General features: G+C 42.3%; 3 protein-coding genes across 4 annotated transcripts; 2 read left to right on the top strand and 1 right to left on the bottom strand.

Moving 5' to 3' along the window:
- The first annotated feature begins 5583 nt into the window (after nucleotides 1–5583).
- On the top strand, nucleotides 5584–9416 carry LOC101080174 (uncharacterized). 2 transcript variants are annotated; one of them, XM_029838121.1, is made up of 5 exons: nucleotides 5584–5616; nucleotides 5810–5850; nucleotides 5965–6020; nucleotides 6524–6576; nucleotides 6861–9416. In XM_029838121.1, exons 4-5 carry the CDS (start codon nucleotides 6569–6571, stop codon nucleotides 8464–8466), a joined length of 1614 nt encoding a protein of 537 aa, XP_029693981.1. In that variant the 5' UTR covers nucleotides 5584–5616; nucleotides 5810–5850; nucleotides 5965–6020; nucleotides 6524–6568; the 3' UTR covers nucleotides 8467–9416. The 2 variants fall into 2 exon arrangements, with proteins under 2 accessions (XP_029693981.1, XP_029693980.1); XM_029838120.1 differs by having other exon boundaries at nucleotides 5794–5850.
- A 1000-nt stretch (nucleotides 9417–10416) lies between these two features.
- LOC101079179 (NLR family CARD domain-containing protein 3-like) lies at nucleotides 10417–18220 on the bottom strand. The gene is given in 14 exon segments (XM_029838119.1): nucleotides 10417–11234; nucleotides 11320–11366; nucleotides 11628–11780; nucleotides 11912–12085; nucleotides 12267–12440; nucleotides 12547–12720; nucleotides 13307–13480; nucleotides 13563–13851; nucleotides 13854–15350; nucleotides 15444–15642; nucleotides 15719–15797; nucleotides 15872–15985; nucleotides 17201–17330; nucleotides 18015–18220. Coding segments are annotated over 14 exon segments (3822 nt in total). The 5' UTR covers nucleotides 18052–18220; the 3' UTR covers nucleotides 10417–10653.
- A 936-nt stretch (nucleotides 18221–19156) lies between these two features.
- On the top strand, nucleotides 19157–23111 carry cfap53 (cilia and flagella associated protein 53). Its single transcript, XM_011617610.2, has 8 exons — nucleotides 19157–19322; nucleotides 19560–19789; nucleotides 19928–20104; nucleotides 20332–20635; nucleotides 20985–21203; nucleotides 22110–22326; nucleotides 22568–22670; nucleotides 22791–23111. Exons 1-8 carry the CDS (start codon nucleotides 19218–19220, stop codon nucleotides 22993–22995), a joined length of 1560 nt encoding a protein of 519 aa, XP_011615912.2. The 5' UTR covers nucleotides 19157–19217; the 3' UTR covers nucleotides 22996–23111.
- The last annotated feature ends 1228 nt before the right edge of the window (nucleotides 23112–24339 follow it).

Raw genomic sequence — 24339 nt, 5'->3', positions numbered from 1 at the left:
AATTTTTCTTAAAATCTTTTTTAAAATGTCTTGTTCTTATTTTTTTTTCACTTATGAGTTTAGCTTTGTTTTAAATTTCTGAAATCTCTCTTAAACTATCCCCATACTTTTATAAAATAATCGTATCCTTTCTAGTATTTTTTTTATCCAGCAATTTAGCTTTGACCCTATATTTACCTTTCTCTCAAAAATGGGAAGAATTTTACTATCAAATGATTCTAAACTCTATTTTTTACCTCTCCTAATATTTTCAGTGTGACTGACTGGGATACTCGCTCTGATCTTCTGACCCTCAATGGGAGCTTTTCCTTTCCCTCACACTACTCAGATCAGTAGGCCAGTGCAACAACGTTTAAACCCAAACCCTGAACCCCAACCATGTTAATGACTTATGCATTTAAAAACTCTTTGATGATGTGCATGACAGAATTACATGGCTCCTCTTGCTCTGGCTGCCCGGGCCTGGTCTTGAACCTGGATCCCCTCCAGACGGGTCTGCAGCCTCCCCACTCACCGACAGTGCAAAAGAACTGCTACCCAAAACTCCAAACCCCAAATTGAACAGAATCCTTCTAACCTTGACCTAACCCAACCTGAACCCTAAACCCAGACATAACCTCAGTTTTAGAAAAAAAATCTTTAATTTTTATATTGCTGTTTGTTGACAATTTATGTACTAGTAATAAAAAACTGCACTCAAATGGGAGTGTGTGAAAGAAAAAACAAAGAAGATGACAATGAGGCAAGACGTGCAAACGTGTTGTTGTTGTGTGGTTTTGTTATTTTTTTTCTTCCCTTTATCATTAAGCCCAGCCAGTCATATGCGCCATTCAATCTTTCAACAGCCAATCATCTGCGCGATTCAATCTTTCAACAGCCAATCATCTGCGCGATTCAATCTTTCGATGTCCCGCCTTAAATTAAACTGCGGTCTCAATCTTTGGAAAAGCCAATCGATCCTAGAGTTGATTTATTATTTAAAAGTCTCCCCGCTGTTTATTCCGGACATCTCCGTGAATTTTGACACGGTACGTGCGCAAATTGCGGTCTGTCATTCGTTACGTTTTTTTTTCATTTCACATCAAATATCACCGTAAATGCTTAATGCAATATGTCCAAGTCATGTCAGGCCTTTGTAACGCTAATGTAACTTGATCATCGGGAGTTTTGCAATAAAGTTTGTGCAGTTGCTGCCGGAGCTTTAGCTGGTTGTATTTTTTTTTCTGCCGATGAAATTGCTTGTTTTCTTTGGCAGTTGTACGCTGGACTGCGTCGTTTCTGATTACTTGTTATGTTATAACATTATGTTATGTTATGACAGACCAAAGAAATGGCATGACCTTTACACTCAGGTGAAACGACCAACCTAAAACGACTTACATTAATCATTTCAGATAGCAGACTACATTTTCCCCTCAGGTATAGACAGAAAGGATATAATCTATCTAGATTTATGACTATTAGCAGGATAAAAATCCCTCTGAAGAACTTAACACGGTTAACTGTTACATTCAGCAGGGTGTTTACACATTTATTAGTCAGCTATTATGTTATGTGAAACAAGAGTAAGATTTTTTTGTTGTTACAGATAGAAAAGTGCCCTCTGCAGCTGAGTTATATTATGTTATAACATGACAGAAAATGTCTACCAAAAAAACCTCCAGCCGTGCCTCCTCCACCTCCAGCTGGGCCTCCTCTTCAGTCATCTACAGTTTTGCTTCAGCCCCAGCTTCCTTCTTCCATGTCCTCTTCACAACAGGATGTAAGTGATAAATAAATAAATTCTCAGTCGATCTATAGATCACCTTCCACCTTCCCCAACTATTCTATCCTGCCTGCTCCCCGGTGAATCCTGTCTGCTGTCTATTCCTGATAATAAAGCTGTGTTCCGTCGAACTCCGGTGTCACATTTGGGTTCTCGTCGGGTCCCTGAAGTCTGTCTGTCTGCAAGAATTTAAGTAGTGACAAGGAAATTGTGATGCCACAGAAGCTAAATATCAGTTTTTATTTTCCAGGCTGGAGACAACCGCAGCATTCCTGGAACGGACCGTGTAGATCAGGGGTGGGGAACCCCCGGCCTCCGGGCCGTATACGGCCTACGAGACCATTTCTACCGGCCCGCAACGCAATAAGATTTTTATATTTTATATGTGCACTTATACAGTGGGACCGTTCGCTAAACTCCGCGAGCTGCGAGTAGCAGCGGTAGCGTATTTTTGCCTTTCGTATCCTGAAATTTCTTTCGTAACAAGAGGAAATATTTTCCCGTTTTCTGAGATAAAACAGACGATTATGTTATGTCCGAGTCAAGGTCAGGGTCGGTGAACACAGCATGTGATGTACGTAGTGGGCTGGACTGATTGATATGGACGAAAAATGCTTAGCGAAACACGCTAAACTCGACGAGTTGAAAGGACAGATGCGTTTGGATAAAATTAACGCTCTTCGTCGGAGTTTGGAGGCTCAACAAGCAGCTTTCACACGACCATGTACCGACAGAGAGAATATTACGCGTGCAAGTTTTGTGATGAGTGAATTAATAGCCACGAAGCTGAAACCTCACGTGAACGTGCCTCGTAGCCGCCGCTGAGGCGCTCGCGCCGGACAACGTAAAATTGTTTCAAAGTGTGAATTTTTTTTCGTGAATAACTACTTAACTAAGACATATATTGTCATGATTCCAGTGGCTAACGGTATGTTTTTATGGTCAAGGAATCTAAATATGTAGTCAAAGTATATGTGGGACTAATATTTATGGTGGAAATCACAATATGCCAGGAATTGTTGCGCTTGGCGGAGGTCTGCGCTCTCCGAGTGCTTTCTAGTTGTTATTATTATTGTCTTTATCTTTCTTTCTTTTCATTTATTTTCTTGATTATCTTGTTGTATTGCAGTTTTTGTGAGTAGAGGCCTCGAACAGGCCCTTACTGGTCTCTTGCCTCAACTCTGCACCTCTTTTTTTATTGTTTTGTATGATCATGAAAACATATTTTACTTGTTTGTCATTTTATTCTATTTTTTTGGTGATTTTATATGCATGTGTGTTAAATAAATAATTCAAACTCAAATGCAGCAATCATGAGACTTAGTAACACAGTGGTTATAGACTTTTTTTGTCTTTTTTTTGCATCCCTAGCTATGTGTTCGTAATAGTATGGCCCTCGGAGGACTTTATAAAAATTGAAATGGCCCTCGATATGAAAAAGGTTCCCCACCCCTGGTGTAGATGAACTGGCTGAATACTTGGTGGAGCTACGAGAGCAGACAGGATTGACCCTGGACGATCAACAAGTTGGCACCATTCTGGGTTTGTGGCAGAGTCTTGACAAATTTGACAAAGACAGGATTGTGTATGCTGCAAGACATCAGGACCGGTGGCTAACTGGACGCTTCAGGTCTCCTAAAAAGAAGGCTGTGTTCACTCCTGGGGTAGAAAGCACAAAACGGTGTGTTCTTGGCTCAAGTGGTTCACCAGCTCAGTGGCCAAACTGCCGTCGCCTGATTGAGACCATCTTCGTGAGGCTGTTCAACATTCACACGAGCCCCAAAGAAAGAGGACAACACAGCGTATCTCGATGGTCTCTAATTTTACAGGACTACAAAAAGATCCGGCAGCTGGTTCTGTGCAATGGGACGCTAATGCAGCAGACAACCCTTCAACGTGTAGTGAACCAGACCACCCTCATGCAGTGGTATAACCAACGGTTGAAGGGTCAGGAGGTGTCTGTTCTTTTGCAAGGTGTGCAACGGCCAGTGGCAGCTGACCCATTGCCCTGTGCAAAAACAAAACCCATCTCTCTGCCACAGTACCAACAGCAGCCCCCAGTTACCAGCTGCACACATACCATATGCCAGCAAATACAGCTGGACAGGCAAAACCTAGGTTACGGCAAATTGATCCTGCAGTTGCCTCCAGTGGACCATCAGCCACCCTCTTCAGTACAAAGGAAAAATATACTGTCCAAAGACTGAGGCTCTCACCAAAGAACAGTGGCTGAAGCAGATGAGACAGTAATGCAATATTGTTACTTTTAATATGCTTATCCCTGTGGGCTGTTCTGCCCTTTGAGTTCCACTGCAAGTTTTACATCTTATTTCATAGTTGTATCAAGGTTTCATTGGGGTTTGATTTGTTTCTTTGACAATTTCAGCTTTATAAATGCTTAAATGTGAATGTCATTTTGTTCACAATTGTACATACATATTCTCTTTGTTATAAATTAAAAGTTTTACAAACCATTCCTACAAAAATAATTCTATCATTTTTGGGTCCGGGTGGGATTCGAACGTATGTCTTTCCTTCTCTTCTTCCCCCTTTTTTCCCCTTCTTCCCCATCTTATACAGACTATTGTTCCCTGGGGAAATGTCAGTTAACCCTTTGAAAGACCACACACCCAAGTCTATATAAGCAATTTCATTACTAACATCTGTTTTTTTTCTGTTTATCAATAGCTGAGGCTTAACTTTAGTACCAAAACTGTGAATGGGAGCATTATTATTTTAAATATAAATGTACTGTATGCCTTCAGAGGGTGGTGGTATGAAAAAAAAGGCCTACAGGTAATAACTTCCTGTTGGGGATGCAGATTGTACAGTGTTTCTATACGTAGTGGAAGCATTTATATAAAACGGCAATCCCAGAACGGCAGAGGCAGCACTTCTTCAAGTAGGTGCAGCAGGTAAGCCAGTACACGCCTCTTTGGTCTTGAACGGCCTGTTTGGTTTGTTCACACTGACAAGCTGGTTCCTCTGGAATGGGATAAAACACTGGCGTGCCTTGGGAAATATTAGATGTTTGACTGGGAATTAGCATTTGTGTTAACTTCAGTTTCACAGGAAAATGCTGACCTTGGATATGTACACTGTAAATATCCTGTATATCTTATTTTGTATTATGTGGGTTAGTGGCTGTGTGTGTATCTTGATTGTTTTCCCTCCCTCAATTCCAGAAGAATCCAAGTCTGCTATTGATCATTGCAGGAACCAAGTATTGATTTTATGTCCTTGATATCAGAATATTTATTGTCCTTTATGATCTTGGCACATTGCGGACCAGTTTTGCAGACCTCCAGTAGATGTAATGAATTGTTCTCCTCATTGTTCTCTTTAATAAAAAGCTGATGTATCTATGTTTTACTCAGTGTTACATCAATAAAATATCATTCAACACACTTGACCTTGTCATCAGCCATATGAAGTAAAAACAATTACAATTTGCAATAAAAAAAGGAATCATTTATTGTTTATTTTTGTTATTGCTGAAGCTTTGGAAAAAGTAACATGCAACACACACACACACACACACGGTATAACAAAGATAGAGGGTTTTTTGAGAAACTTCATAAACAGCAGAAATAAACTGATGATCGCTTGTCTTCATTTTTAACATTCTGTTTAAAATGTGGGGTTATTTCTCCTTTGACTGGCTGAGCGTTTAGATATTGCAGATGGAAAAAGAACCCTTAAATTCAAAAGTGAAAGGAGACAGCATGTGATGGGCACTGCCCTGACTCTTCCCATCATTTCCATGAAACCATGTGACCCCCCTCCCTCTCTTATAGTATAAATTCGCACCGTTACATCACCATCACATTTCTGCACAACTCTCCAGCGTTGTAAGTACAGTTAAACTTCAAATACGAGGTTACAAGCGTGTTTCTGGTATTTACTGAAGACGATTGAAAGCTGCAGAATTACATTTAAAATAGATGCAAATTAATGGCACGACTGTGACTTGACAAAATCGGGGCTTTGAGGCTAATTTTCTTTTTAATATTTTAATCACCTGTTAGATGTTCTCGCTTCCAGATCAGTTTTAAAAAGAAAACGAAAACCTTATTGAATAAAAGGTAATATTTTTCATTTTTTTTGTCACAGTGTGAACATTTGTAATATGACTGCAAAAACAAAGACCAAGTTTAACAGTTTAAATTTGAATTGTCTATTTTTCTGTGCGCGATTAGGTGGCGCGTGAACAGTCTCGAACAGCTGCAGAATTCTGCCTCATCACAGCTGCCAGGTGACGTCGCGATTTTCGAAATAAAATCACTGTTAACTTCCGGTTGGTGTTTTCAATTTTTTTGGGGGGAATCCCCCCAAAAAGCTTTCAATAACGTCTCTGATATTTTTCAAAAAGGAACTAATTTATTTACCAACCCAGCATTGGATCAGTTAGCCCAGATAAATATAATAGAGGAGCTGAACACAAATGTACATTCATTTAATTAGTATATTAAAAATAAATACATTATCATACAGAATTAGCAGAAATGTAGATATTTATATTCAAGCATTTACCCACATTTTTCATTCTCCACAATTCATTTCGTATAAATTTATTTTACAAGCATACTCCTGATTAGGAATAACAAGAGATAAATGGATGTTGTGTGTAACAGTCTTTAAATTATTGCTTGCAACATTGCACATAAACATTGGACTGTAATTCTACTCAGCTCCTCTACACTCATATAACACACTGGCTGGCACACGGTGATGACTGTGTTTTTCTCACATCTACAGAAGTAATCAGCATCTCAACAGTCACTCACCAGGGACATTGTTGCCATGGAGAGGTGAGTAACGCATCGTATAAAGTCAGAAGTAACAGTTCTACTTTAATTGTTTAGGGTGGTACTTTTGTACTGTTTTGTAATAGTATGCAAATTCTTGATGAATAGTTCATTAATCATCCTCCATACTACTGTGTGTACTAATACTGTGTAACAGGATATTTATGTTTTTAATCAAAATATCACTGCATTTTAAAAACTATATATATCTCTCTCATATATATATGTGTGTGTGTGTGTGTGTGTGTGTGTGTATGTATATGTATATGAACATCTTGTTTCCACAGCCCATCTAAATTTGACAGCATTACCTGTAAAGAACTGATCCATGGTGGATCTCCAAAAGTCTACCAGCTGAAGCCAAAATCAAAGAACATTGGAACGCTAAAACAAATGACCCTCGGAGAAAAGGATGCAAATACAGAAAACAAAACCATCCTGCTTTTGGGTGAGACGGGAACAGGAAAATCCACTCTGATCAATGCCCTCGTCAACTACGCCATCGGGGTGAGGTGGGAGGACGACGTCTGGTTTGAGATTGTAGACGAAAAGCAGACAGTCAGTCAGTGCGAGAGGCAGACGTCAGACGTGATCGTGTACCAGATCTTTGGTTTTGAAGGTGGAGCTCTTCCTTACTCTCTGACCATCATCGATACTCCTGGGTACGGAGACACCAGAGGGGCCAAAAGAGATGCCATCATCAGTCAAAGACTGTATGACTGGTTTCGCTCGGAGGATGGAATTCATGAGCTCAGTGCAGTGGGCCTGGTGCTGAAAGGCAGCGAGTGTCGACTGAGCGACCGGCTGCTGTACATCTTTGATTCAGTGTTGTCTCTATTTGGGAAAGATGTTAAGAACAACATCATTGCCCTGATCACACACTCGGATGGAAGAACGCCGAGGAATGCCCTGAAAGCTCTGAAGGATGCAAAACTCAAGTGTGCTAAAGACGAAAAGAAGCAAATCATTCACTTCTTGTTTAATAACAGACAGAAGGAAGACAGGTCGGAAGACTTTGAAGTGCTTAAATATGCTGACAACACATCGATGAAGGGGTTGAGTGGGTTCACAAGATTTCTGGCTGAAGTTGAACCCCAAAAGCTGAAGATGACTACAGCCGTCCTCAACAAGCGAATCCGACTGGAGGCCTGCATAAAAAACCTACAAGAGAGAATCACCTTTCTTGAGATGAAGCAGAGCGAAATTCATAAGACTCGGGAGGCTCTTGCAAATTGTGAGCAGGAGATGAAGAAGAACAAGAACTTCACGGTAGAGGTAGAGAAGGTGTACAAAGAAAAGAAGAGCATTGATAGTGGCATGTGGTGGCTGGTGTTGTATGAAGGGGCCACCTGCTGCACCGTCTGTGAGGAGAACTGTCACTACCCTGGATGCACCATAGCCTGGTCTCCCAAATACTGTGAAGTGATGAAACGTGGCCACTGCACCGTCTGTACCAGGATGTGCCCCGTCTCAGCCCACGTAAAAGAAGGCTGGATCTATGTGAACAAGACAAAAAAGGACAAAGTGACCCTCCAGGACATGAAAGAGAAGTATGAAGCCAACAAGGCAGAAAGTGAGAGCAAACTGAGCCTTCTGGAAAGACTGGAGAAGGAAGTAAAAGTGCTGGAAATGGACAAGGACAAGATGTTGAATGAATCCTTCCAGCATGTGGAGACGCTGGAAAAAATCGCTCTGAATTTCCTGTCACTGTCCACTGTGGGTGTCCTGGATTTCCTGATCAGCAAACTGGGGGAGAGCAACAAGACAGAGATGAAGAAGAAACTGGAAGTGATTAAGAGTCAAATGGATGATCGGACCCGAGCTGCACTCGCCTACAAAATATTGGTCGATGATGTCGAAAATGCCAACGAAGCCGCCGACTTCGAAAATTGAAATCTCATCAATTTCACATTTACCCCCTAAAAGTACTTAGAATCCCATATCCAATAAATACATGTGTAGTTGTGATTAAGCATGACAAATGACTTTAATTGTAAATGTTAACATAAAAGGAATAAAGATGGAAGACATGAAAAGTCATGATTACTAAAGTGCTGATAAGCATGTGTGTGTAATACTGAAAAATAAATCCAACAAAATATAAATAAATACATTCAGAACAACTTCAACAAGACTTGACATTTTGTAATTTGATAGTGTTGTTGTTGTCTTGTCAGTTTATGCAACATGACAAAACGGGAAGTGACCATTTCAAATAACACATATCAAATTGGATCCAACAACATACAGCAAATAGGTAAGAGCCTCCTCATGGATAATTCCTGCAGGGGAGACTCTATTTCAGCTGGCAACAAATTGTTTAACCCCAACTGATGCCATGCGTCACTTCTCAGTTGTTGTCATGGAAACGATGTTCGTATGTTTCAGCAGGATCAAATCTTTGGCTGCATCAAGCTGAGAATCATTTAAGGAGATTGCAGAAACTATTTAAGTTGGGTCAAGAGCTGCATTGTTAAAAACTGGAAGGAGGGCGGGGAACCATCGTCTTCGAGGAAGAAACATGGTTGGAGTAAAATCCTAAATGACCGGGATCACTTAAACACTAATCACTATTCACTTATTTTAAACATGCAAGTGCAAATAAAGACAAACAAATGTGAGAGACAGATCATAAATAAGAACAAACAAATAGTGCCAGTTACATTTGTTTGAACATAATATACATGCTTGAAAAGATGAGGAACCTTCTCCTGGAACAGACAGATGTACAGTAGGTGCCACATATACAGAGAACATCCTTAACTTCAGCAACATGTCAGCATTTATACTAATCGTATTGGTAGTGACAGCGATGATAAAGCACATGACATCTATGAGGACAATAGAAAGAGTGAGAGACAGGATCTGTGAAATTCAATTTTATAATGTAGATCTTGACACTATTAACTTACTGTGTATTGTCTTATATATGTAGCCAAACAAACAGTCTCGACCAGGGGTCACCAACACAGTGCCCGTAGGCACCAAGTCGCCCGCAATGACCACATGAGTCGCCCACAAGCCTGTTCTAAAAATAGCAAAACTCGCAAGTGAGGTGCGTCTAAGAAAATTTTTTCTACCGCTATTTTTTTTAAATCACACCTGCATTTACATAGATTTTAAAATGACAATGTTTTAAAAATAAATAAAAATATAAATAAAGTGAAGGTGAACTCTGACCTAGTTCAAAGGTCAATATTGTGCGCATGAAAGAACCTTTGCGCTTGTGGAGAATAAACTAGCGGGCAGTGAAGATGGTGGGTGGAGGGCAATTTTCTACCCCAAAAACATGGCAAAAAGACGACAGTAAATTTATCATTTTCAAAGTGAATGGGAGGAAGAGTCATTTTTTACTACTGTGAAAGGAAGGTGTGTATGTTGCATTTGTGGGGCGACTGTGATGACGGCGACGCAGCACAATGTGGAGCGACGCTTCACTACGCGTCATGAAAGCTACAATGCTAATGCTAACTACCCACCGGGAAGCTTTCTACAGTCAGAGAAGGCCCATGAGCTAAAAAGTGTGTTTATAAAATGTAACAGATTTTGAGCAGAATTGCAGTAGTTCAGTTAAGATTTATTCAATATGAAAGTTAATTTTTTTTAAATGTTGCATAACTTTTTAAAACATGGTTCAACATAGTTTATGAATGGTTAAAATGGTTTAGTTTCTTATGGTTGAAAGAGTCTGGTGAAAACTCGACATTTCTTTTCTGATCAAATGTAGAAGTGATCATCTGAACAATTGCTGAGATTAATAATAATAAAGTGTTGAATATTGATCTTTTCTGTTACCCACTCTAAGTTATTGATAAACACACACACACACACACACAAATTTGTTATTTTAGAGGAGTGTGTCAAGCGGTAGCCCTTCACATGACTCGGTACCCATGACGTAGCTCTTGGTTTCAAAAAGGTTGGTGACCCCTGGTCTAGACAGTAGACAGCATAGAGGTAATAGATGTTGAAATTTACCATAAACTTATTGATATTTAAGTACTTTTGTATCAGATAAATACTTTAAGCTTTTGTTCGACTGGAGTTTCAATAGCTGACTATTTTCCCAATTGAACATCTTCATCTTTGTGCGTCACTGCTGCCACCAAGTTCTGCCTTCTTCAGAGAGCACAGAGACACAGTGGAACCAGACTTGTCGGACCACAGCCCAAACCCGGGGAAGAGGACTTCGGTGAAAGTGGTGTTAAAGGTGTGGAGGTGGTTCATCGTGCCAGAGGCGACCGTGTAAAAAGACAGCGAGCCGGCAGCGAAGTCCAAATACACCGCGACTCTATTGGAGGCAGGAGATGAGTGTGGGATCAATGTTCTGTTTCTTTTGTGACAGACGGAGAACCCTTTGATCTCAGAGCAGAAAAGGCTCCAAGAACAACTGTTCACCCCAAACACACAGTCGGCATTGTTCCCTTTCCTGCAGATTCCTCTGTAACTCACTGAGATATCAACATCGCCCCTCCAGTCCACTTCCCAGTAACAACGTCCGGTCAGACCGTTTTCGCACATGAGCTGAGACCAGTTGTCAAACCTGTCTGGGTGTTCTATATACGGCTGCCCCTCGGCCACGAAGGTCACATTCCTGTTGTGGTCAGACAGCTTCAGGTTTCTGTTGATGGTGTTTGTGTCCAGCACAAGTTCGCAGGCATCTAATGGAGAGAACAGTACATAAAGCTTCTGTCGATGGCGCAGAAGAGACAGATTTTAAAGTGTTAACTTTGGAAACAAGCTTACACTTTGTCAGACCGGCTCTCAAATATCTTGCTCCACCAGGCTCCAACCTAGAAGAACAGTTCACTTTGTCAGCAGGTTGATAAGTGATGTGGAATTCCCCAAGGCTAAAAATATATATTATTTTAAGAAACATGAACAAAGAAAACTACTTGATAGGTGACAAAGTACACTTTTAAAAGACAGTTACTTATTATAATAAGCAGTCTTTATTATTTATTGGGAATCCTACATGTTATCTGCGCTGATATGTACGTTTCCATTGATTTAAAAATGCGTTTCTTCTCTCTTAAAGCCTTGCATGTTCCTACCTGAGATCATCTTGTGCAAGGAAAGGGAACAACTGATTCCATGTTGCACCTCCTGGATGGTTATAGCTCAGGTCCAGCTCCCTCAGACAGCTGCCGTTCAGAGCAGAGGCCAGAGAAGCACAGCCCACGTCTGTGACCAGGCAGCCCGACAGCCTTCAAACACACAAGATGACAAGCAACACGCTATCATTATCACTATAAAGGTTGACCTTGAGTTCACTAATGAGAACTATAATTAGGAAATCCTAGTTTGGGGATTACACCTCGCACACCTCAACACTGACCTGAGCGTCTGCAGAGAGCCCTGGGGAGCTTTCAGCGCGGCGGACAGCAGCTCCACTCCAGAATCCCCCAGGTTGTTGTTATTTAGCTCCAGTTCTCTCAGACTCAAGGCCCGGAAGTTGAGTGCTGATGCCAGAACTTCACAGCTTTTCGGTGAGAGGTCACAGCCACTAAGTCTGGAGACACGTTGACCGAGAGGACAGTGTGATAAGACATAAAGAAGTAAAGAGTGACACCATTCGGTGATAATACTGCTGTGCTATTACCAGTTATGGATATAAGCACTTAATCAGTTTTGTATATTTAACAATATAAAATGTTATTGTGTTTAATTCGATATTTATTGAGAATACTGACCGGACTACTTCCACTTGACAGTGTGGACTGTTTAATCCATCTGACAGTAACAGTAGTCCTGAATCCTGGATGTTGTTGTCACTCAGATCCAGATCTTTTATACTCGAGGTCTCGGGGCTAAGAACTAAAGCGAGATCTCTGCAGCTTCCCTCTGACAAGTTACAGCCGCTCAACCTGTAGAGGCAGGAACCAGAGTTCATGACTGTGCATTATTGACACTGGTAATTTGGTGACATTGATACGGCTGCAGTTTTGCAACAGATGCTCATTTAAGCGTCACCTGAGTTTATGAAGCATACAGTGTGGATCCTTCAACGCAGCGGACAGCACCATTACTCCACCATCTCCAAGAGGATTGTAGCTTAGGTCCAGCTCTTTTAAGTGGGAGGGGTTGGTTTGCAGTGCCAAGGCCAGACAAGCACAACTGTCCTCCGTGATCACGCAGCTTGATAACCTGCAAAGAGAAGAGGGGAGGAGGTGCATCACCTTTTCCTGCACAATCTCCATTGCATCATTCCTTACCAGTTAGAATGAGTCCAGCAGTCCAGAGGTCCTTGGATAAGCACCATGTTTATACGTTGTTAGCGCCACAATGGATTTGACATGAAACAACTAAGATTCAGATTGATTTTAAAATTCATTTTTATCCATTTAAGGCCCAGAACCTGCATTTCTGGGAGCTTAAAATGAAAATCATTTCCACGAATCTCCTACCTTTTCATTGATAGGGATTTTGATTTCTCCAACCCTAACCTCCAGTGGACATCACCAGTTTCTCCTCATTCCTGTAGGTACTTTGCACCCTCCTTTCTTGTTTTAGGACTGTTTAATTGCTGTACATCCAACATTTTGGCAACTGTTTACTAGCAAATTTAACATTTATGGTGATTCATTTACAGAACTTGGCTCTACCTTTGGTATTTTAGAGTTTTGAAATCACAGCATGAAGCTTGTATCAAATTGGCTTGCAGGAAGATCTTCATGGGCCTAAGAAAATGACTAATCAATCAAACGGAAATAAGCAGTTGAGGGATCCTGACCTGAGACTTTGCAGATTGCAGCATGGACTCTCCAGTCCAGCGGCCAACAGCTTCATTTTTGGCTGCTGCAGGTTGTTGTTGCTCAGGTCCAGCTCTCGCAGAGCCGAGGACTCGGAGCTGAGAACCGAGCCCAGAAGCTTACAGTTGCTCATAGAGAGGTTACGAGCAGTTAATCTGAAAAGAATTATACATTTAAATATACATTGTTTTTTTTCCCCCATTGAATCTAAGTAATGCATGTCTGTGGGGTACGTACAGAGCTTTTCTGGAGGCTTTGAGCACTGGAAGCAGCATCGTAACTCCTTCCTCTGAATCAGAGTATTTCTTAAGGTCAAATGTGTCCAGATCTTCCTCTGATGACAGTAATATAAAGACCAGAGCTGACCACTGAGCAGGAGACAGGTCATCAGTGTCAGGGCTTCCTGCTCTCAGGTACTGCTGAATCTCCTCCAACAGGGAACTGTCCTTCAGTTCATTCAGGCAGTGGAGCAAGTTAATGTTTCTCTCTGGAGACAGATTTGGGTCGATCTTCTTCTTGAGGTACGTTCTCGTTTTGAGGATAGCTCGTGAGGCACCTTCTGTTTTGTCAGCAGACCACGCAGCAGCGTCTGATTGGCCTGCAGTGAAAGCCCGAGGAGGAAGCGCAGGAACAAGTCTAGGTGGCCATTTGGGATCTGTAAGGCTTCATCCACAGCACTCCTGTGTAAAGAGTTTAGATTTTGCTTTAGCCACTTAAATTTGATTTTTTGTTTGGACAACAGATTGACATTATGCTCGACGAATCTCAAATGGACATAGAGAGCAGCAAGAAACTCTTGAACACTCAGGTGGATGAAGCAGAACACCTTGGTCTGGTATAGACTTTTCTCTTCTTTGAAGATCTGCGTGAACATCCCTGAGTACACCGTGGCGGCCGTGACATCGATACCACATTCTGTCAGGTCGGATTCATAGAAGATCACGTTCCCTTTCTGGAGCTGCTCAAATGCTAGTTTGCCCAGACACTCGACCAAGTCCCTGCTCTGTGGGCACCAATGTGAGTCCGTCTCTCCTCTGCCGTCGTACTTGACATTTTTAAGTTTCAACTGGATGACCAGGAAATGGATGTAGATCTCGGTCAGGGTCTTGGGTAGCTGTGCTCCCTCTGCAGAGTTCAAGACATCTTCCAAAACTGTGGCAGTGATCCAGCAGAAGACTGGGATGTGGCACATGATGTGAAGGCTTCGCGACATCTTTACGTGAGAGACGATTGTGCTGGCATGCTGCCGATCTCCCAATCTCTTCCTGAAATATTCTTCCTTTTGCAGGTCAGTGAAGCCCCTGACCTCTGTTGCCCTGTCAATACAGTCAGCAGGGACCAGAGCGGCCGCAGCAGGTCGTGTTGTGATCCAGAGGTGAGCAGAAGGGAGCAGCGTCCCCTTGATCAGATTTGTCAGCAGCACGTCCACAGAGGCGGACTCCGTGGGATCGGTCACAGTCTTATTGCTGCGAAAGTCCAGAGGGAGTCGACACTCATCGAGACCGTCAAAGATGAACACAACCCGGAAGTGGTCAAACCTGCAGAGCCCTGCTTGTTTGGTTTCAGGGAAGAAGTCATGCACCAGTCCCACCAAGCTGTACGTTTTCCCTTTAAGGTAATTCAGCTCTCGGAAAGTAAAGGGGAAGATGAACTGGGTCTCCTGGTTGGTTTTGTTTTCAGCCCAGTCCAGAGTGAACTTCTGAGTTAAGACTGTTTTCCCAATCCCAGCCACTCCCGTAGTCATCACTGTTCTGATGGATTTGTCTCTTCCTGGCAATGGTTTAAAGATGTCTTCTCGTCCAACTGTTATTTCCTGTGTTTTTGCTTTCCTGGCCGCTTGTTCAATGTATCTAACCTCATGCTCATTGTTGACCCCTCCAGAACCCCCCTCTGTGATGAGGAGCTCGGTGTATATCTGATTCAGAAGGGTTGGACTTCCTGCTTTAGTGAGCCCCTCAGAAACCCACCTAAATTTTCCCTTTAGCCTAAATTTGAGATTGTTTTGACAGACGGCACCCAAAACCTCTGTAAAAAATTTAAAAAAGGAAAATGAATCAACATATTTCTTGCGACACAAATAAAGCAAAGTTTATTCTGCAAGTTAGATCTCTCTCTTACTGCTCTTCCCACAGCCAGCCAGGTCCTTGTTGGTCATTAGGACCTGCAGAATCACCTCTTGAATCATCTTTCTGCAGCTTCCCATCTGCACTCCATCTTCAACCTCTATCCAAGGTCTCAAAAAGCATTCTGTACTCAAGACCTTCTGGACCCATTTCAGCTCATTCTTCACAATAGACACCAGGCTGTCTTCCAACAGCTGATGCAGAGTAACATTTTGGTTAGGATTATCATAAAGAGACAGGTTGTAAAGCAGGAGAAGTAGAAGTACAGACCTTAAATAAGGAATCCAGGTCTGTTTGACGTTGCTGAAAACATGGAATAATAGAGACAGTTGAATCCTTTGGGTCAACCCTGTGGAGGCAGCAAAGATAGGTTGGCAATGACTACAAGGAGAATTCCATCCAGGCGCCCAGTCGCCTACTTACCTCTGCTCCGCAGATGGCCGATCGTCTTCCAAGTTGACGATCAAGTCTTTAGACTGGTGGCTCCCAACGGACAGACATGGTGGCTCAGGAGAGTCTCGGCTCTGCTGCGGAGCACTGAAGTGAAAAGAGCTCAGGTAAATGTGAGTGATTAATAAATATTAGACGTTGTACCTGGCGTGTTGCCTGTGTGAATTTTACAGTTGCAAATGCTGCACACGTTGCTGTCTCTTCCACTCCTCTAACCCTAGCCATGACCCTAATATAACCCCAACCTAGCCATAAACCCTAATTGGGCACAACCACGCCAGGGGGCCTTAATGAGCACTGTTAAATACAGTCCTCCTCCAGCCAGTGGCCCCTGTTTTTTTTTACACTTTTATCTTGTCTTGAATTTTTCTTAAAATCTTTTTTTAAATGTCTTGTTCTTCTTATTTTTTTTCCACTTATGAGTTTAGCTTTGTTTTAAATTTCTGAAATCTCTCTTAAACTATCCCCATACTTTTTTATAAAATAATCGTATCCTTTCTAGTATTTTTTTATCCAGCAATTTAGCTTTGACCCTATATTTACCTTTCTCTCAAAAATGGGAAGAATTTTACTATCGAATGATTCTAAACTCTATTTTTTACCTCTCCTAACATTTTCTGTGTGACTGACTGGGATACTCGCTCTGATCTTCTGACCCTCAATGGGAGCTTTTCCTTTCCCTCACACTACTCAGATCAGTAGGCCAGTGCAACAACGTTTAAACCCAAACCCTGAACCCCAACCATGTTAATGACTTATGCATTTAAAAACTCTTTGATGATGTGCATGACAGAATTACATGGCTCCGCTTGCTCTGGCTGCCCGGGCCTGGTCTTGAACCTGGATCCCCTCCAGACGGGTCTGCAGCCTCCCCACTCACCGACAGTGCAAAAGAACTGCTACCCAAAACTCCAAACCCCAAACTGAACAGAATCCTTCTAACCTTGACCTAACCCAACCTGAACCCTAAACCCAGACATAACCTCAGTTTTAGAAAAAAAATCTTTAATTTTTATATTGCTGCTTGTTGACATTTTATGTACTAGTAATAAAAAACTGCACTCAAATGGGAGTGTGTGAAAGAAAAAAAAAGAAGATGACAACGAGGCAAGACGTGCAAACGTGCTGTGTGGTTTTGTTATTTTTTCTTCCCTTTATCATTTTCCCCAGCATCGGGACGTAACATCCGTATTAGTTTTATGTGTACCTCAACTCCACTGTGACACTGCGAGGCACTTTTAGCAAACTATCCCACATAAGGAGATAAGCATTGTTCTCCTCGAGAGATACATAAGGTCTTACCTGTCATCAGTGGAACATGAATACAGAGGTTCTCTTTTAAAGACTGTAAAGATTTCCTTTGACTGGTTGCTCTTGCAGGACAGACAGACGGAATCGGGGAACTCGAGGTCTCTTTTGCAGGAGGCTGCAGCTTGGGTAAACATCAAGAACATTATGTCATTATGTTTCCACATAACAAATTTAGATTAGTTACTTTAATATTCAAAACAAATGAATGGCACATTATGTAGAAAAAAACACACTCACTGCAAATAAACAAAACTAAATAAAGTACCCAAATGTAAAAATAAATGTAGAAGCAATTATTTTATTTTCAATGTACAATAAGTACAAAAATGTGCAGGAAAAGGTTCAGACTCTATTGCCACAGAACTCAGATTTAGCATTTGTTGTTTTCGTAGCACCAGTTTGACCTCATATAAAAAAGGTTAAGGTCATTGAATATTACACCACTAATGCCCCTTAAACCAAACTTTCTCATCCCCACATTACATGATTTCTGCCTGTGGGAGACTGGTAATCCAAGTTACCGACCTCCCCCAAACGATCCAACTGTCTGTGGAGGCCAGTCAGAACCTCCTGAGCCACACATGCTGCCCCCGGGAGCTGAGCCGCTGTCAGCGGGATGCACGCAAGGCGCAGGATGCGTGGCCCAATCCTGCTCAGTTTAATACCCAAAGCAAAGCAGCATGTCTCCTCATTAATGGGCAAATGATCAGAGTTGGAGAGTATCAAAATCACTTAGTTCATGCTGGATATGTGACGCGTTGAATACTTCAACTCATTTCTTCTAAGCCGTTTTGATATTTCTCACCTTCTGGCAACTCCTCTTGATCCAAGATGATGCTCATTTTTTAAATTAATTCAAGTGGAGCTCTAATCCAACTTCGGGTTGCTGCAGTTGCTTCTTCTATATGCTCGGTAAATTAGATACGCATTTCAAATTTAGTCACATTTTGTTTCGCAGGGTTTACGCAGCTTTCACTTTCGCCCACCCTCATGCAATATACGTCTCTGCAGCCCCGGATGTGGCACTTTCAGCAACGCCCCTGTGGTCTTTGCAACAGCGCCACCTTGCGACTCAAACACAACGTGCCTGCGGCTCTGGAAGCAGCATCTGCGGCTCTGCCCAAACAATTGTAATTCATGATATTATCACATTCTCATCAACATATGCAGAACCACGCCTTTCTGGGACAACAGGACCGTTGGCTGATCATGTTTATGGACTTTAACTGTAGTATGCTTTTTCATGCAAGACTTTTGCTTTAAATTGAGTTTTTTTTTTTTACATTGTTGTATGTTTTTTTTCCCACTTAGAATACTTCTTCCACCACAACAGTTCTATTCATTATTGATTTATCAGGTGAAAACAACCATGGCTCTAAAGGAATGCTAAATAACAAGATGAGAGCATGAACATTTTCTCTTTCAGGCTCAGAGTTTGCACTTTGAAATGCATATTTGTAAATATAAAGCGACCTCTTCTGTTTCTTGATTTATTTTATACTGACGCAGCATACATTGTCTAATATAAGTGAGAATTTCGGTCATTTTAATTTTTAATTTCCCACGAATAAGTTCATAAAATGTAAATAAAACAGAATTACGGTCTTATGTGTTTTGTGTAATATTGTTACTCGTGATTAAAAACAACAGAAAGAGGAAATTAATTTGTTAAATGAGTTGTCAAAAACAAGTCAATGGTCATATTTAAAAGGAATAAGAAACAATGAAACACTATTTCATCCACAATTTCAATCCACAAGCCTTTTTATAAAATTATTCTACGTTTATTTCGCAATTTTCGATCTTTTTTAATAAAGCTGTCTCGCAGTTTTTTGTGTTTAATCATTATGTATCGTTGATGTTTAGAACAGATATGTGCAAATCGCATCTCTGCCAGTAGAAGGCGCTGTTGTACCAACAATGTTTATAAACTACGCTGCCATGGCAACCGAACGCTCCACATCTCCACTGCAACGACTCGGTGGAAATTCGACCTCTGTTGCATTACATGAAGCAACTAAGCAGACTTTCACAGGAAATTATAAATATGTTGACTAAGGGTCAGGCGCGATGTCGGGAGATCACTGGGCCGACGCCTCATTCCGTCGCTCTGGTGAGTGTGCAAACGTTGCTTTAGTAATTTAGTAATTCAACTTTTACATGTTTAAAATCCAATATTTTATAATTTTGTTCTGTGAATTTCTATGTGCCAGTGCTACAGAAGACTCTTCTATTTAAAAGCATTTTACTACTACTACTACTACTACTACTACTAATAATAATAATAATAATAATAATAATAATAATAATAGAGCAACATTTTCATTGTTGTAATTTCTTTGTGAAACAGAGAGCAAAGACCTGGTCAGCGAGGCCTGCGGACTATCAGATGCAGGAGAGACTAAGGCAGGAAGCAGCCCGGACAAAAGTGCAGGAATTTGCAAAGGAACAGCAGAACTGTGGCATTAAGAATTCATGGCTGAAGACTACAGAGAGTCACTTCCAGAGACAAGATATTGAGCGACAAATACAAAAGTGTCTGAAAAAGCAGAGGTCCCAAGCTGAAGAGAGGAGGACGAGGTCTGAAGTGCATTTATATGTATTTACACTTTTAAGATACTTTCTTTTATAATCCATGCTCTGCGTTTTACAACTTGCTGACACATTTGCTGACTCTATTCTAAGTCTCCACACATCTGCTCTTGCATGCCTCTTCAGGCTGCACGCCCTGCTGCAGGAGGAAGAAGAGCAGCTCCTATGGGAGATGGAGGAGAAGCACAAGGAGGCCACAGCAGAGAGACAAGCGTGGATGAGAGAGCAAGTCAAAGCGCTCCGAGGAAAGAGAGAGGAAGAGCGAAAGCGAACGCTCGCAGAAAAAAATGAGCAGCTCTTCAGGTAAATGAACGCAAACTCCAAAAGTAGTTTGGAGTTTCCAAACGTATGCAAACTTCTGCTCTTTATATGGAGAACCTAAGCAGTCCAGGCTTTGGGTGACACCTTATAATGGATCAAGTTTTTATTTAGTGGTTTATTCTATTGAATGTCATTGAGGATCTGATGTTTAGTGAAGTTTGCTGAGAATGTATCGACGTGATTGAAGTCATGCATGCAGCCGTTTTCAGGCAGCGCTGTGAAGAACTGCGGACAGCCGAGAGTCGGCGCCTGGAGCAGGAGCTGCACGCTGAACAAAGGGCCCTGGTGAAGCTGCGGCAGGAGCTGCTGCGGGCGGAGCAGCAGGAGGACAAGATGTTTCAGGAAATGTGGGAGGCCGACGTGCGAGCCAAAGATGAGCGGGAGGCGCGGAGGGTGCGAGAACAGCGTCAGAGAGACATGGAGCAGCAGGCCGTGCTTACGAGTCAGATGGAAGCGGCGGAGCAACAGCGACGAGAACTCAAGGAACTGAAGGAGGAACATTCCAGGCTCCGGGTTTGCTCTTTATTCTGTTGCACTTGAAATGAAGCACCTCTCACATATCCACTCAGCAGGATCCCCGATCTGGTGATCATCTGGATGGGTTGAGCAGGGGTGGGGGTCACCAGTGGACCAATGTGTGCATCTCAGCTCACACAACTCCACTGATCCCCTTTTGTTTGAGTGATTTTATTTATTTCCACTGACATATCAGAAATGACCCTTAATCATCAATTAATGTCACCAATCAAGCTCTGAAAAGGAAGTGAGGCAAGCAAGAGGATGACAGTGGATATGTGAGAGGCATATTAATCCAAATAGCCATGTCCGTTTGACCTGACGGTCTCTCCGGTGTGGCGTTCAGAAGCAGCAGCTGGAGATGGAGCAGCTGCAGCAGCGGCGGGAGAAGCAGCAGAAGCTGGAGGATCAGCAGGCCAGGCGGCAGGAGCTGGATCGCTGCCTTCGCCACAAGATGAGGCGCCTGGCCCGGGAGCAGAAGGAGGAGCTGCAGGAGGACATGGGCATCTTGAAGCAGGTGTTCACGCAGCACGCCGATGGGAAACAGGAAGCTGCTCAGCGGAAGGTAATGATCCAATGCACTGATTGCTAATGTCAAGTCACAGCGAAAGACGCGGAGAACATTGACACTGCAGCAAGCTGTGAAAGGAGGAGTAATTATCTTTATATATGAAAACACGTGACATTTATTTATTTATCCTGAAAGTAGGATGATCCTGCAATAGGGAATATTTTAAAAACTGGTGGGGTGGTGGACCGCCTGTATAAGAAAGGCCAGAAGAACGCTGCATACCCGTATATCAGAACATAGCATGAGAGAGGACCTGAAAAACTGCTTGTTGTCCTCATCTCATCTTCTCCCTCTTTATCCGGAACCGGGTTGTGGGGGCAGAGAGATGCCCAGACTTCCCTCTCCCCAGACAGTTCCTCCAGCTCTTCGGGGTGTATTCCGAGGTGCTCCCAGGCCAGCCGAGAGACATAGTCTCTCCAGCATATCCTGGGTCTGCCTCGGGGTCTCCTCCTGGTGGGACATGCCTGGAACACCTCCCAAGGGAGGCGTCCAGTGGAGCCACTGCAGCTGACTCCTTTCAACGCAAAGGAGCAGCGACTCTACTAGGAGCTCCTCCGGAGTGACTGAGCTTCTCAGCCTCTCTTAGGGAGCGTTCAGCCACCCTGCGGAGGAAATTCATTTCGGCGGCTTGTACCCACAATCTTGTCCTTTCGGTCGTTATCCAAAGTTCATGTCCATTGGTGAGAGTATTAGTGGAGACTGGCCGATAAATGGGGAGCCTTGCCTTGCACATAACTACAGAAGCTTCACTATTCCACCTGTCAATCTCACGCTGCATTCTTCCCCGAGATACCTGAACACCTCCACATGAGGCAGGACTTCTCCACCAACCGGGAGAGGGCAAACCACCCTTTTCGGGTTGAGAACAATGGCTGTGTTGTCCTGTTTGTGTGTATTCAGGCTGAGCTGGCGGAGGACCAGCAAAAATACTTGAACTACTTCACCAATCAGCTGGAGAAACGAAAGAAGGAGGAGGAGGAGATCGAGCAGCTGATGGAAGAGGTGCTGAAGGAGGTCTGGGGCCAGCGAGACCAGCAGAGACGGGCAGAGCGTGAGGCGAGGAACCGACTGATGGAGGAAGTGATGGAGACCAGAAGCCTGCAGATTCAGCACAAACGTGAGGAAACGGAAAAATGAATCACTTTGCTTTTTATTTCATGGCACAATACGACACAAAATTTAGGTTCTACAAACCACCTGAAAAATATGTAATACCTAAAAAAGGAGAATCGGCTCTGAAAAAGCCACTGAATACCGGAAGTATCCTTTATCATTTTCCAAATTAAGGAGTAGACCTTTCAGTGAAGAAGTAAATGTTTTTGTTTTCTTTTTCGGATGAATTCCTGTTTGTGTTGCAGTGGGCTTGAACATGGAAAAGCAGGCTGAGTTGATGAGAGAGAAGGATGAACTGGACAGACTGATGGCAGAAATGAAGCTGGAAGATGAGGAGAAGAAAAGATGGTATGCCAACTCGAGTTGCATCCCGCATCCTCTCTGTAATCTCAAACATTAATCATCTATTTTGACCCGTGAATTCTTCCCTGGGGACCCTGAACTCATTGTTGGTGTCTGTCCCTGCAGTCAGAGGCAGATCAGTGCAGCATATCAGGCTGACCTTTGCGCTCAGATCGAGCTGCAGAAGCAGCTTCGCAGTGAGGAAAGAGCTCAGACTGAGAGGGAGCATCGACAGAGGCAGATGGAGGAGGAGCTGTACAGACAGAGGACGGATGAGCTTCTGTCCAGACCTGAGTTGAAACCCAGCTACAGCAGGCATCCATTCAGATAAGCGAAGGATCCAGTGTTGTCTCCATTATCCATTTCAGTGAAGCTTAATGCAGTGGCCAAACCCCCACATGTCAGTACATGATGAAGTAATTCTAAATAAAGTAAATACTGCTCGCGCAAAATGTCTTTCCTTCAGTTTATTTTATTTTTTAAAATCACAATCTCTATTAACTTACATTTCGAAAAAATGCAACAGATGCAGGCTAAGGTCCAATAGCACCACCTGCTGGTAGAAAGGCAACTCTTAGAATCGCCGTCTGGGCGAACATCCACATTACAATCAAAGGTTCTGAGAGATCTTGACCCTTGATGTTCCAAGGAGGAAGAGGGGCTTTGATCATAACCCCCCCATTATATTACCTACCTTGCGTTACAACTGTTGTAATGTACTACTAGGTTGTCAATAAACCTCATCACCCATTGGCTCCTCTTAATTAATGGTTAATGCGTTCTGACCGGTAGCTCACCGAGATCCCGTAAATCAACTCAGACCTCTGTATTCAAGCACCTTGATTCTCGAAACAGAATCACAGTCCATAATCTGCCTCTCAACCAGCTTTCCTTCCAACAAGACTTGAATAAAAGGTATATAAATAACACACAGAACTTGAAGGTATTTTCTGGTCAAAAATAGAACTTATATAAAAATGGGAATATTATTTGCATTAACACTGTTGTAAAGGTATCACATTACACACATAAGCCCTAATTTTGAGACTTGGTGCCACAAAGCTGGTTGGATAAACCTGAGGGAGTTGGACCGTGTTGCTGAAACTCCAAGTATTACATTGTGAAAGAAAGCAAAACAGGATGTACTCACTACTTAATCCTAGTAACTATTCATACACAATACTACTGTTATAAATGGTATAAATCATTTAACCTGTGTTCCTTTAAGCAGATGTTTTCAAAAGTTGCTCCTGGAAATAATCAGTCTACTGTGAATTTTATTTAAAAAGCTGTACTGATTTTTTTTTTTAAAACGCAAACTGTTATTATTTAACAGACGTCATCACATTAATCAGCCCCCCCACCGCCCCTCCAGACACTTTGAAACACAAGCCTGAACGTCTCCAACGCGTTTGGAAAAATGTTGCCCAAGATGTGATTTATGACATCACGCTATTACATCACACATGGATACCGACAGGGCGGAGCAACTGATTGTAAAACGAGCACAAAGTACATTTAACTCTTCTATTTAACCCTTCAATACAGCCACATGACAATAATTCAAAATATTACTGTTGAATTATTACCAATCAGGTCCATTATAAGACAAGCAACATATTAACATTTAAGAGCCAATAAAACTCTTAGTAAAGGAATTACCCATAAGCCTTTG

The sequence above is a fragment of the Takifugu rubripes genome, chromosome 6 (genome assembly GCF_901000725.2).
Source record: "Takifugu rubripes chromosome 6, fTakRub1.2, whole genome shotgun sequence".
In the NCBI taxonomy this organism is placed as follows: domain Eukaryota; kingdom Metazoa; phylum Chordata; class Actinopteri; order Tetraodontiformes; family Tetraodontidae; genus Takifugu; species Takifugu rubripes.
The sequence above is the reverse complement of the archived record's forward strand: the minus strand, read 5'-3'. Positions and strand labels throughout refer to the sequence as shown.

Coding starts and splice junctions, on each gene's coding strand:
- cfap53 (XM_011617610.2), top strand. CDS start 19,218: ATGAAGCAACTAAGCAGACTTTCACAGGAAATTATAAATATGTTGACT. Junction 19,790..19,927: donor GCTGAAGAGAGGAGGACGAG/GTCTGAAGTGCA, acceptor ATGCCTCTTCAG/GCTGCACGCCCTGCTGCAGG. Junction 22,671..22,790: donor GATGAGGAGAAGAAAAGATG/GTATGCCAACTC, acceptor CTGTCCCTGCAG/TCAGAGGCAGATCAGTGCAG.